Source organism: Typopeltis vanoorti, chromosome 1 (assembly GCF_054136105.1).
Source record: "Typopeltis vanoorti isolate ZY-2024b chromosome 1, IOZ_Tvanoo_1.0, whole genome shotgun sequence".
In the NCBI taxonomy this organism is placed as follows: domain Eukaryota; kingdom Metazoa; phylum Arthropoda; class Arachnida; order Uropygi; family Thelyphonidae; genus Typopeltis; species Typopeltis vanoorti.
In genome coordinates this window covers 31,826,390-31,841,159 of record NC_143549.1, presented here as the reverse complement: position 1 = coordinate 31,841,159, position 14,770 = coordinate 31,826,390, and the positions used below count along the sequence as shown (strand labels likewise).

The window sequence follows — 14,770 nt, the reverse complement described above, 5'->3', positions numbered from 1 at the left end:
CAAGGATAAAGATAATGTGTAAGGCAATGTAACATAGAAATCACCAAAAGAATATTATAAAAGGAATCAAAGATTATACAAGTGACATAAAAATTGAAAAATATTCTGAATGGATGGAGTAATTAATTTGAAAAATTGTTTAATGAGATAAGCAGTGACAGAAAATATGCCATCCATCTACTCACTGAACATCAACACATCACTCCTTTCTTATGTGATGTTCCACACATCAGTCCTTATCTTTTCAAGGAACTTTATCTTCTATTACTGTTTTGAGAAGTTTTCCTTCCATCCTTTCAGTGTCTCCAAAGTATTTCAGCTTTCTTTTGTCAATATCTTTAAGCAGCCTTGAAGTTCTGCCAATCTTTTCTAGCACCTATCTATTTGACCACCTTTCAGAATGATTTCTGTAACACCACATCTCAAAAACAGCTATCCTTTTCTTTCCAGACTTCTTGAGATTCTAAGTCTTACATCCATAAGTCACTGTTGGTAAAACAACTGCATCCAGAATCCTCGACTTTGTTCTTTTGGAGATAGATCTATACTTACAGCTATTAAACAAGTCTCTGATTTTTGTTTTAGCCATTCCTAGTCTTCTGATATCTTCTGAACAGATTCTTCACAATAATAATGGAGCCCGAGTATTCAAATTTGCTCACTTTCTCAGTTCTTTCTCCGTTAATCTACATGTTTCTCAGGAGCTTCCCTCTTTATATTTCCTTTGAGAACCATAAACTTTGTCTTGCTAGGATTGAGCTGAATTTCGCTGTTCTTTCTGATCTCATTAACTTTGTTAAGGATTTGCCCTAGTTCTTCCTTGTCATTACAAAGGAGTGTTGTATCATCAGCATACCCGACATTACTGATCGATCTACCACCTTTCTTAATTTCTGCATTAAGCTCATCCAATACTTCACACATGATGTCCTCAGGGAAAAACAGCTTCCCTGATACACTGATGGAATTTTAAGAAAGCAAACTGATCAAAATTCACTGAATTCATTGAAAAAAAAAAAAAAACATCAGCATAATTCCACCTAGTTTATAACTATAAATGATTCACTAAACTTCTTATAACATCTGGAAAGAAAAAATACATCTCCGAGAGAATTCAGAAAAATCTACACCTCATACTAGTTAGTTGAAAGTAGTATTGTGGAATAGTACTTTCTAAATCTGGTAATCTTTCCTAACTTTATTTTGTCTGTTTATATATATAAATATATATATATATGTGTGTGTGTGTGTGTATATTTGCTGTGTATTAAATATTAAATGTCTGATGATATTAAATGGAAAATTCCAGAAATAAACAGTTCATAAGTTTTTAAATTGTGCACCGTTCTGAGTAATGTGATGAAATCTCGCACTGTCCTGCTCGGGACATGAATTATTCCTTTGTCCAGTGTATGCATGCTGTACCATACATGCTACCCACCTGTTAGTCACTTAGTAGCCATCTGAAAATATTCAATCGGAAATTCCAGAAGATTTCATAAGTTTTCAATTATGTGCCATTTTGTATAGTTCTCAGTATCAGATTAACTATTGCAGTGCTTGTGTTCAAGTAATCCTTAATTTACTTAGTAATGACCCCAAAGTGCAAGAGTAGTGATGCTGGCAATCCAAACCTGCTTCTTTTTAAGTGAAAAGGTGAAAGTTCTCGACTTCATAAAATAATAAATAAATAAAATGTATGCTGAGGTTGCTAGGATTCCATTCACATTCATATAACTTTTATTGTAGTTATTGTTGTTAATATCTTACTGTGCCTAATTTATAAATTAAATTTTATCATAGGTTAAAATGTTTCATGTATATATATATAGTATATATAGGGTCTGTATTATTTGCTGGGGGGGGGTCTTGGAATGTATCTCCTGCAGATAAGGGGGGGACTACTGTACTGCATCATGGAATTGCTTCGGAACTAGACACATTATTAAGGAATATGATCAATTTACAACACCTTGTGATTTTTAAAAAATCACAGTAATTATCAGTTTCAGATCCTCATGCTATGAGATGGGGATAAACTGAATTTCTAGAAAGAAGTAATTTTAGAAGTTCATGACTATTTTGGAATTGGCATGTGCATTGTAGAATTCTACAAATTTAAATAAGGAATCTGGGCAATAATCTCAGTCATAAATAATAACAAAACTAGCCATGCCCATATTTCTTGTCCTTATTTCTTCATTTGTGTAGTGTATGTGTTCTTTTGATAATTCTGTCTCGAAGATGTCAGTAACCAGAAGTGATATATTAGTATATGTGTTTACTTCTTGCCCTCTTTGTTGAATAAATGCATTAAATCTTTGTAGCAGCAGGTCTCATCGGTGTGTCTGTCCAACTTGAAAATGACTGACCACTTACATGATGCCTTGTGACATAACCAAGTGTTATTTGTGTTCTTGTGTGTTACAATTTGTGAGTTCTTAGCACGTTTTCTAATTCTCAGCACAGAATCAGAATACAGTGCTTAGAACGATACATTGATTTTTTGGGCTAACCGTAAACCACAATAGTAATACAATCAAGCATGATGCTGTGCCCACTGGGCAATATGGCTTGCTAGTGAAACATTTAGTCCTAGTACTTATCTGTCAGACTTCATAAATTTACTACTAAATCAACATTTTGATTTTTTGAATCAACATTTTTACCAGAAATAACAGTATTCAAACTTTCTGGCACCACATAATGTTGTTCTCATAAATTTATAATGAAAACCTTGGTTTAACTTAAGCAAATTGAAATTACAAACAAAATACAGAAATGAATTTATGTAATTCATTTCATAATATGATTAAATATGTGATTCAGTATATGATTAAATCAGTATCTTATATATATTTTTATATATATATATATATAGGTTTTCCAAAGGTTCACTCATCTTCATTGGTTACATTTGAAATAATAAATGACCTTAGTCTGCTTTATAGCATACAGGGAAGTGACTTATCTCTTAAACCATATCTTCTGGCTGGACATTTAGATGTGGTACCTGCTGAATCTTCAAGATGGAAAGTTCCACCTTTTGGAGGTATCATACAGGATGGATACATCTATGGCAGGGGAACCATAGATGCTAAACATATTGTAATGGTATGTATTATCTGAATATTTATTAACTTATTTTTTTTTGTTCTGTTTTAATGAGGTGCCATAGTATGAATTTTCTGAAGACTAATGATCTTATGAAAATTATTGATTTTCTTAATATTCCTGTTCAGTATTTATTATTCTATTTTAGATTATTGAGAAATTTTTGTGAACTGAAAAAATTATGATTTGTTTCCAAATCAATTTTTTTTTTTTTAAACAGCATTTGTGTATGCTGCGGTGTACATGTGCTGCATTAAAATATTATTCTCTCTCTCTCTCTCTCTCACACACACACACACACACACACACACACACACACACACACACACACACACACATGCACGCACACATGAATCGAATGATAATAATTTTATTATTATTATTATTTGATTCTTTTGAACAGCAAAAAGTCAGCTACTGGAACAAATCCTGAAAGACATCCCAACTCATCACTAGAGTTCAAGATTGATGCTATCATCATAAGAAGTCTGAATGGCAAAGAAATAGAGCTAGCTGAGGAATTGGATAAGTACCAGATAGACATAATGGGGGTGACTGAAACAAAAAAGACAAAATCTGGTGAGATTTTTCTGAGCAATGAATACAATATGTTATATTCAGGCAATGACAATCAGGGAAAAGAAATGTAACTATAGTATTGACCACAAAATATGAGGCTAATCTTCTTGGATGGCAAGTAATATCAAGTGTAGTCCCACAGAAGGTTCTGCTAAGGTAGAAGTGGAAGAGTTTTTTTGAGGCTTTAGAGAAAGCAACTGACACAATGAAAAAGGAAAAGTTGGTCCTTGTTGCGGGATCTAAATAGCAGAGTAGGAAATGACTGTCAGACGTACAAAAATATTTTGAGAAAATTTGGAGAAAAGAGCAAAGCTAATAATAATGGCAAATACCTGTTAGATTTCTGCTCAGGACATGAACTGGTTATCACTAACACAACATTCCAACATAAAAATGTGCACAAATTTACATGGAGAGAAGAGGCAAGGAATAAGAAAAGTCTCATTGACTATGTTATTGTTGATAGTAATGTTTTCCTACAGGTGCAGGACACTAGAGTGTACAGAGGATTTAAAATTGGAAGTGATCACCATTTAGTCTTGAGCAGGATAAAATTGAATTTCATACTGAAACAAGAACATGTAAGAAAGTTTTAAAGCGAATAAAAGGTGAGCAGCTCTCAGATGTAAACTGTAGACAAACATTACTTGAGAAAATACACAAACATTATTTGAGAAAAAATAAAAGAGTTTAGGAACAGTAACCAAACTTTTGAGAGTCAGTGGCAAATCCTGAAGAAAACATTCATTGATTCAGCCAGAGAGGCATGTGGTGAGGTTGTCTGCAAGGATAGAAAAATCAGAAACCCCATGGTGGACACAGGAAGTTAAAGAGGCAGTGAAGGAAAAGAAGAAAGCATATCAAAAGTTCCTGGCAAATAAGTCAGCTTGTGCTCTTAGTGAATACAGAGACAAATGTAAGAAAACCAAACACTGTAAAACTAATTAAACAGAAGTCATGGGATGACTTTGGGAAGAACATAGAAAATAAACATCAAAAAGGTGGCAAGATATACTGGAGGTTGGTGAAGAAGCTCAGAAGCTCATTTTCACAGCTCAGAGTGCTGTGAAACTGAGAAAAAGATATCCTTGAAGTATGGAATAATTACTTCGAAAAATTGCTAAATGAAATGAGCAGTGATAGCACAGTGGTGAAAGACACTGTCCAGACATGTTATCAGGAATACATATTCGTGTTTGAAGTAGAAAAAGCCATTAAAAGCCTTTAATGTGGAAAGGCAGCTAGAGTAGATGATATTCATCCAGAAATACTGAAGTATGGAGGTATAAAAGTCTTACAGTGACTGCACTGTATAGAAAGCCGACAAATGGATGAATTCCGGATGATTGGAGTAGAGCTCTCATAGTACCCATATATAAAAAGGGAAATAAAACTGAATGTGAGAATTACAGAGGTATTTCCCTACTGTGAGTGTTTCTGGTATGATTTATTTTGCAGACCAAATACAGGCTGTCAGGGTCAAATTTTCACGTTTTGAGAAATCGTGGGAATATAACAAAGATCAGTATTTAATTTTTGTAGCTCTGGAAAAGGCGTATCACTGGGTGCCAAGAGAGAAGCTGTTCAAAGTACTACAGTTGTGTGGTGTCAATGGAGCATTATATCAAGCAATACTTAGTCTTTATATGAGTTATAAGTCAGCAGTTAGAATTGAAAGAAGTATAGGAAGATGGTTTAATGTTAAATCTGGTGTCAGACAAGGATGCCCATTATCCCCACTGTTATTTATTATCTAACCTGATATCAAAATTGGAGATGTTAATCTCAGCTCTTTACTCTATGCAGATGGTGTTATACTTCTAAATAAATCTGCTACAAGTCTGCAAGATTCCCTGACTAAATTGAATAACTCTTAATAATAGATTTGATATGAAGGTCAGCAATAACAAGACAGAGACAATGAAAATAAGCAGAAGCATTGAAAATATCAACTGCATTTTGAATGGAGAACCTATAGAACAAGTAAAACATTTCAGCTACTTAGGCAGGATTTTTAGTGAAGATGATAAATTAAGTATGGAAATAGACAACAGAATCATCAAAGCTGGTATGGTAGGGAGTCAACTGATTTGGAACAAGAGAGAAATTAGTCAAAACAGTAAATTAGCTGTATATAGAAGACAGTGTTCAAACCAATTTTAATTGGTTTGAACACTGATTATTTGATCTGAGAGCTGGATTAGAAATTAAACACTTGACCAAAGACTAGAGACTGCAGATGTGAGGGTCCTGAGAAAGATTAGAGGGGTGAACAGATGGCGTGAGAGGCAATGTATTGAAACAAGGATGTTACGAAGAACTTAATATTGTTAGCAACCAGGAATTAGCAGAGCTAATCTCAAGTGGTATGGTCACTTAAACAGAATGAGAGAGGAAAGATTAGCAAAACAAGTGTTCTTTGCCAGGTTGTCAGGAAAAAGACCCAGAGTAAGACCAAGATATCGGTGGATTGATACAGTAAAAGTGCCTTAAAAGATAGAAATATAGGATCTGATAATGTTGAAGTCTTGACAAATAATAGATTGATTTGGAGGAAATTTGTAGATAGGAAGTTAGTAATGGTGTAAGTTTTTCATGCAGTACTATCATATCCTGTACACCTCTTGAAGGTACATATCAGGAATTTGATGATGATGATGGTGTGCGCAACTCCGAGGAATCCTTAGATTCATTGAGGGAGGCCCTAAACATCATGTCAAGAACTATTCAACATTTGCACGGTATCTGTCATTCTCTGCTTTGAGCTCATTCACAGTCATGGTGCCCACAACAGACTCTGGCAACCTATTCCACTCATTCTCCACTCTCTCTATGCAAAAAACCTAGTTCTAACACCTTTGCCAACTACACTCTTACTCAGTTTTTCATGGATGGGCCCCCTAGTTCTCCCACCACCAAACCTGTTCTGAAAAATTTCCTCTGAAATAATCTTGTAAAATCTCATCAGTAATTTGAATGTCTCAATCATATCACCCCTTTTCTGCCTGCCAACTTTTTCCACCTGTAACCCTCAAATCTTCAACCTGTTCTTGTAAGGTCCATTCCATAGACCTACTACCATCTTGGTCACTTGCCTCTGGATCCTCCCCACCTTTTCCTTATATTGAATTATATTAAAAGATTATATTAATTATAGATTATATTAATTGTATTATTATTAAATTATAAGATATTGAAAGCTATTTTCCAGTTTGTCACTTTTGTTAATTTTAAATATCGAAAGAATTCTTCTGTTTTAGAAGTAGCATTTAATAGTTTCATTACTATGAGACTAGCACTGTTATTACTCATAAAGACATTATTCTCATAATTATTGCTTGTAAGAGAGCGTGCGGTCCAGGGTCACGTCCAAGTACTTTGGGAACTTATTGTGTCGTAGTAAACATCCTTCAAAGAAGATATGTAAAGTGACATCTGCCATGTTATTATTAAGGTGAAAGCTTGATACTTCTGTTTTTGTCTGGATTGAGCTGGAGCCTCCATTTTTTGTAATATTTATCTATTGTTTTCAGATCTTTTCAGCCTGACTCATATTTTTGTGACGAATGGCAATTACAGTGTCATCAGCATAACAGAACTTGTGTGAGATGGTAGTAGGCAAGTCATATGTGTATAAGTTATAAAGTAAGGGTGCCAATACTGACCCTTGTGGAAGACCATTATTAAGTTTTCGTTGTCGGGACATTTTATTTCCTAATATAACTTGAAAGAAATGTTCAGTGTGCATCGAGGAAATTAAGTGTGCAGTGCAGTCCGTTTACATGGGACAATGCTAAGAAATTTGTATATAAGACCTTCACAGCATACTGTATCATAGGCTGCTGTTAGGTCCAAAAAGACAGCTGATGTTTTTTCTTGCTTCTGAAATCCAGCTTTTATGTATGATGTTAAAGTGAGCACATGATCACAGCAACCATGTTTTTCTCTAAAACCAGCTTGTTCAATCGGAACATGCTGCATTGGTATGGACAATCTGTTGTACAGAAGGCGTTCTAACATTTATTTTATAGGTGCAACTCAATAAAGCAATAGGTCTGTAACTTTTTGCCTCCTGGGATGGTTTTCCAAGTTTAAGAATAGCAACTATTTTTGACTTCTTAAACTATCTAGGTAGTCGGCCAGTCAATAATATATCAGAAAAGAATTCACAGAGCCATTTTATAATATTTAGCCCTCTATTAATCAGAAATTCAGGATGGACACTATCGAAGCCTGGGGCCTTGCCTGCTTTGATATCTTTTATGACAGCGTTTACTTCATCTATAGTGAAGATTGAGGCATATTGTGAGAAAGCAGGGGCATTTGTTTTTAAAGCTCTAAGTTCTTTCTTGGTATGTTCAAGGTCCCTAGGTGCCCTTGACATATTAACAATTTGATTAGCTATTTTCTCAGGGGAGATAATTGTGATTTTTCTTTTAGGTAGATTAGTTGTGGATAGTTGTTGGAGAAGATTCCAAGCTGTTCTACTTGATCGTTTGAAGTCAAGGTTTTCAACCGTATCAATCCATTTTGTTTTTCGAGATGAGTTCAGGCTATGTAGTAATTCATCTGCTATTTCAGCATCTTCACTTTTCAGGAACTCTCTATAGAGATGCTCACTCTCTTCATTCCATCCGGGGACATAATCTTTTCTGTAACCTCTAGGGATATATTTTTTTGCAGTTGATATGATTGCTCCTACAAATCTCTTGTACTCTGCAACTCTAGCAGGTATCCAACAAACACATTTATCCAATTCATTTGCAAAATTTCTCCAATTTGCTTTTTTAAAATTCCAACGCGGTCGGGGAAAGGATCTTGCTATAGGTAGTGTCAAACCAATTTCCAGTAACACCGGTCGATGTTGACTGTGTGGAAAGTATGAATTACATATCGTCTTGCTGGTAATGGCTATCCTTCTGTGTTTATTGAAACAAAACATAAGTCCGGGTTAGACTTTGTTTGCCATGCTGATGATCTAAAGGTGTTTCTATCCTTGGCATCAAATACAAGGTGTATATTATTCATTTCTGCCCATTTAATGAGGGTAGTACCGCAGTCGTTGTTATCACGGTACTTCCATTCTTCATGATGGCTGTTAAAATCACCAATCCATACTGTTGGATGTTGATAAGTAGGTATCACATCTATAGACCATGATGTATCACATCTATAGACCATGATGTTAAATTCACACATAACAATAGACATTATCTATTGTTATGTGTGAATTTTCACACTCATAAGACGGGTATCGTTATCACATCTCGTTGTCAGGACAGAAGCATTTCTATATCATTATTGATATATGTTGCAATGCCATAATTCCGGTGGTATGTAGCACCAATCAGAGTGTAACCAGTTATTTTTCCTCTTCTATTAAGGTCGTCTTCGTTTTCAGCATGCGTTTCTTGAAGAAGTACATCATCAATGGTATTTTCTTGTAGTATTTTGCAGAGATAGTCACATTTTGCTCTGTTAATTCCCTCGATATTCAGTTGACACATCTTAAGGCTAAATCCCAGTTTTTTGTCAGCATCATCAATGAAATTAGAAAAATCAGTATTGTTTGACTGCATGCCTTAGCCAGGAGAACTAAGTGTTAGACTGGCTGCCAAATCGCTCTAGCTCAATTAGCGTTACCCATGGTGCACCGCAAGGAGGCGAGCTAGATTACACCCCACAAATCTTCATATCTGATAATAACAAAGTAAGAAAGAGTATTTCTTGAATTTAGCTTCCTTTTAGTTCATTTGCTGATTTCAAGATATATTGTAATTAATCATTTTTAGTGAAACACATATTTCAGCCTGTATTTAAAAAGTCCATATATGTAAAAGGCAAAGCTGTTTGTAAAATGACTATCAGTTTAAGACCTTCTGTATAAAATTCACAGTTTATTTAGCTCAGGTTTTATGTATAGTTTTATTAGGTTTTTATGCATGGCTTTCTTCTAAGCAGCATGTTCAAAAGGTGTTAATAGTAAACAGGAATATGACAATTATTATGTACATCTGAATTATTTTGAAATCATTAAATGATGTCCAATAGATTGCTTAAGACTAACATTACATGCTTAACAGTGACCAAAAGAAACAATTTCAGCAATTTTTAGTTTAATTTTTCATTTGCATCTTTTAAAACCTACAAGTAAGAGTTAACTCAAAAGACAATAAAAAAAGTCATATAAGTTTTTATTACAAATTATTTTTTTCCCATGCAGTGAATGTACACAAATGAATTAATTACACATCTCATCTTCCTTTTTCCCTCTTTTACTTTGCAGTGTCGAGGGTTTTATTAATCAGCAGACCTCAAACCGTTCACAGGATAAGGTGGTCAGCCAGTGTATCCTATGTCCTGTAGTGTTGAGTTCTCAAGGCCGGTTTGCCTGCTTTGCAGAATGAAAAACCCCAGGATAAATTGGGGGAAAAAACCTTACTGTCTATGCCCAAGACCGGTTAACTTGTCTATGGCTGAGGATGATCCTTCAGCTTGATACCGATGGGAATCGAACCTAGGCTACTCCTTCCCCAGGCATATGGTTGCACATCCACTAGGCTAACCGTGCGAACATTTAATTGCACACTAATTTAATTTAATTTATTGTATTAATTAATTTAATTAAATTAATTAGACATTAGTTTATTTATTATTATAGGATCAGTTTGCTGTGGCATTTTTGTATGACTGCAACAATAATGTTTTGCATGCTATGCATTTAGTAAAACCTTGTCCATGTCCTGTTGACTGGATGACAGCAGCAAAATGTTTGTTTTCTTTTAAAATTTGTTTTGTATGTGAATATCAGTAGAATAGTATACCCGAACTTAGAACATTTGTAGTGTTTTACAATTAACTTTTCTTTTCTCTCCTTCTCACTTTTAATATAAACCTACCAAAGATAAATTTACCAAAATTGAATAATTTCCTCATCTATTCTTCTTGCAAAAACTTTATATAAATCCTACTCAGGTAAAGTTGGAAACATATTCTACATTCAGTACTGCGGACTAGGGTATCTTTTCCCTGCTCTAGATACTTACAGGCAATATACCTTTTCAAACTGCTTCCAGTCTCTTTTAAGCATGGAGTATAGCACACAAAGTGTGCTATCTTGCAGGTGATGAAAATTGCCTCCCATCTGACTCTCACACATATTCATACCATCATCATCAAATTCCTGACATTTATTCTCAAGGGGTGTATAGGATATGATAGTACGACATGAAAAATTTACATGATTACTAACTTCCTACTACAATTTTCTGCCAAATCAATCTGTTACCTGTCAAAGCTACAACATTGTCAGAGCTTATATTTATATATTTATCTTCTAAGACACTTCAATCGACCTATATCATGGTCTTCCTCTGGGTCTTTTTCCTGCCAACCTAGTAGAGAACACTTGTTTGGCTAATCTTTCCTTGCCCAATCTTTTTTAATGACCATATCACCGGAGATTAGCTCTGCTAATGCATTTCTGGATGCTGATAATGTCAAGTTCTTTCCCAAAATCCTCGTTTTTAATATGATATTGCCATTGATGCCATCTGTTCATGCCCCTTATCATTCTCAGGACTCTCATATCTGCGGTCTATAGTCTTTGGTCAAGTGTTCTACTTCTGACCCAGCTCTTAGATCCATAAGTTAAATTTGGTTTGAACACTGTCTTGTATACAGCTAATTTAGTGTTTTGACTAATTTCTCTCTTATTCCATATAAATTTATTCAGTTGACTTCCTACCATACCAGATTTGTTGATTCTGTTGTCTATATCCATATTTAATTTACCATCTTCACTAAAAATCGTGCCTAAGTAGCTGAAATGTTTTACTTGTTCCACAGGATCTCCATTCACAATGCAACTGATATTTTCAATGTTTCTGCCTATTTTCATTATCTTTGTCTTGTTATTGCTGACCTTCATACCATATCTATCACAACAGTTATTCAATTTAGTCAGGGAATCTTGCAGAGGGTTTATTTAGAAGTATAACATCATCCAGATAAAGCAAGGAGCTGACATTAACATCTCCAATTTTGATATCATGTTTAATACCACCTTCCTTCATAATGTAATCTATATAAATAATGAATAACAGAGGTGATAATGTAGATCCTTGTCTGACACCAGATTTAACATTAAACCATCTCCCTGTACGTCCTTCAATTCTAATTGCTGACTTACAACTCAAATAAAAACTAAGTATTGCTTGATATAATGATCCACGACACCATACACTGTAGCGTTTTGAATAGCTTCTCTCTTGGGATCTTGTCATATGCTTTTTCCAGATCTACAAAACTTAAATACAGATCTTTGTTATATTCCCATGACTTTTCAACTATTTGTACATGAAGTGAATATCTGATCCTGACAGTCTTCCTATTTGGCCTGAATCCAGCTTGTTCCTCACCAAACTTCTCTTCCACAATCCTTCTCAACCATTTCTCAAGTATACTGGCATAAATCTTACCAGGAACACTCAGTAGAGAAATACCTCTGTAATTCTCACAATCAGTTTTATTTCCCTTTTTATATAATGGGTACTATGAGAGCTCTACTCCAATCATTTGGAATTCATCCATCTGTCCAGGCCCTCTGAACTATGCAGTGTAGCCACTGTAAAACTTTTATACCTCCATACTTGAGCATTTCTGGTCTAAAATCATTTACTCGAGCTGCCTTTCCACATTTCAGACTTTTGATGGCTTTTTCTACTTTAAGCATGGATATGTATTCCTGATTGCATGCTTGGTCAGTGTTTTTTATCACTGTGCTTGTCATCACTGCTAGTTTCATTTAGCAATTTTTCGAAGTAATTACTCCATACTTCAAGGATATCTTTTTCTCCAGTTTTCATATAACCTTTATTATCTCTAATTCCTTTTACAGCACTCTTTCCTCCATTTCTGAGCTTCTTCAACAACCTCCAGAATATCCTGCCACTTTCTTGATATTTATTTTCTATTTTCTTATTCCAAAGTCTTCTCATGAATTTTGTTTTATTAGTTTTACACAGTGTTTAGCTTTCTTATATTTGTTTCTGTATTCTCTAAGACACAAGCTGACTTATTTGCCAGGAACTTTTGATATGCTTTCTTCTTTTCCTTCACTGCCTCTTTAACTTCCTGTGTCCACCATGGGGTTTCTGATTTTTCTATCCTTGCAGACAACCTCACCACATGCCTCTCTGGCTGAATCAATGAATGTTTTTCTTCAGGATTTGCCACTGAATCTCCAAGGTTTGATTCCTGTTCTCAAACTCTCATTTTTTCTTGAATAATGTTTGTATATTTTAGTCTATAGTTCACATCTGAGAGCTGCTCAACTTTTATTCATTTTAAAACTTTCTTGCATGTTCTTCTTTTCAATATGAATTTCAATTTCATCCTGCTTAAGACTAAATGGTGATCACTTCCATTTTCAAATCCTCTGTACACTCTAGTGTCCTCTACCAGAGAGAAAACATCACTATCAACAATAATATAGTCAATGAGACTTTTCTTATTACTTGCCTCTTCTCTCCATGTGAATTTGTGCACATTTTTATGTTGGAATGTTGTGTTAGTGATAACCAGTCCATGTCCTGAGCAGAAATCCAACAAGTATTTGCCATTATTATTAGCTTTGCTCTTTTCTCCAAATTTTCCCAAAATATTTTTGTATGTCTGATAATCATTCGCTACTCTGCTATTTAGATCTCCAACAAGGGCCAACTTTTCATTGTGTCATTTGCTTTTTCTAAAGCCTCAAAGAAATTCCTCCACTTCTACCTTAGTAGAAACTTCTGTGGGACTATAGGCACAAATAAGTCTCATTGTCCAGTTCCCCATGCTGATATTTGCCCACATCACTCTACTTGAAATTGCCTGTCATTCAAGAAGATTAGCCTTGTATTTAGTGTTGAATACTATGGCTACTCCTTCTTTTCCTTGATTGTCATTGCCTGAATATAACATTTTGTATTTATTGCTCAGAAAGAGCTCACCAGTTTTGGTCTTATTTGTTTCAGTCACCCCTATTATGTCGATCTGGTACTTATCTAATTCCTCAGCTAGCTCCATTTCTTTGCCATTCAGGCTTCTTATGTTGATAGTAGCGATCTTCAATTCTGGTGATATTAAGTTGAGGTGTGTTTTAGGAATCCTAAATATTCATACCAAGTAGATTTAAAATTTTTTAAATTGTTTTGCTTTTTTTTTAATATTTTCTAATTAGAAAACTTTGCTTCAAAGTTAAAATGAAACTATTTTTATATGGAAAAATAATTGTCACAAAATTGGATATTAGTTCGAGGATACATTGGTCGGTGAATTTAGCGCTCCTGTAAAATTGGTGATTTTTGTCTGTTTTATTATGTGTTTTCTTTAGAAAATTAGTGTTTTATGGTATATTAGTGGAGATTTTAGTGCTTTTAGTGTATTTAGTATTTTATAACATATTTTTATTAACATATTTCCACAATAAGAATAGGTTTAAAATGGCACTAAAAACGTACAAGAAAAGTAATGCTAAAAAGAGCACTGCAGGTGAGAACAAGAAGGCTAGTCCTGCTAACGAGGCTATTTAGTGAAAATAAATTAACCTCCAAAATGGCAAAATTGAAGCAGATCATCAGAGAAACAATGCGGGAATTACAAATAGTTGAGAGCTGTTTAAATGAGCATAGGGAGAAAATGAAAATTAAGCGGCAAAATAAGAAACAACAAAGCACAGAAACAGGTAAGTCAGGAAGTAACGGAAATCAGATAAGTGACGTTGTTAGTAAAAAGCAAGAAGTTATTTGGTATGGTGACACTATAATAAAACGTACTATTGATGATGAAGTTATAACTTCGAGTTTTCTGGAAGTAAAAATTAAGAATATAAAGGAAGCAATTCAAAAACAGAAGAAAAGTAAATGAGATCGTAATTGTACTACATACTAACGACAACTAGTGATAAGTTCAGTATGAGAGAGTACATGAAAGGATTGTTGGAAGAGGTGAGAGTGAAGAGTGAGAAAGTGAAAATCATCATTATTTTACTTTGATGTGATAAAAAAATGAATTGAGAAGGGCTATGATGGCA

The 14,770-nt window shown here is 34.4% G+C and overlaps 1 protein-coding gene across 3 annotated transcripts in view; it reads left to right on the top strand.

The window, feature by feature from the left end:
• The window catches only part of LOC150109868 (N-fatty-acyl-amino acid synthase/hydrolase PM20D1-like), a 230,874-nt gene that overhangs the window by 24,171 nt on the left and 191,933 nt on the right, over positions 1-14,770 (top strand). For all 3 annotated transcript variants that reach the window (XM_090397063.1, XM_090397055.1, XM_090397070.1), the window contains exon 2: positions 2,882-3,114. In XM_090397063.1, coding sequence (XP_090253189.1) covers positions 2,882-3,114 — 233 coding nt within the window. The remainder of the gene's footprint in view (positions 1-2,881; positions 3,115-14,770) is intronic.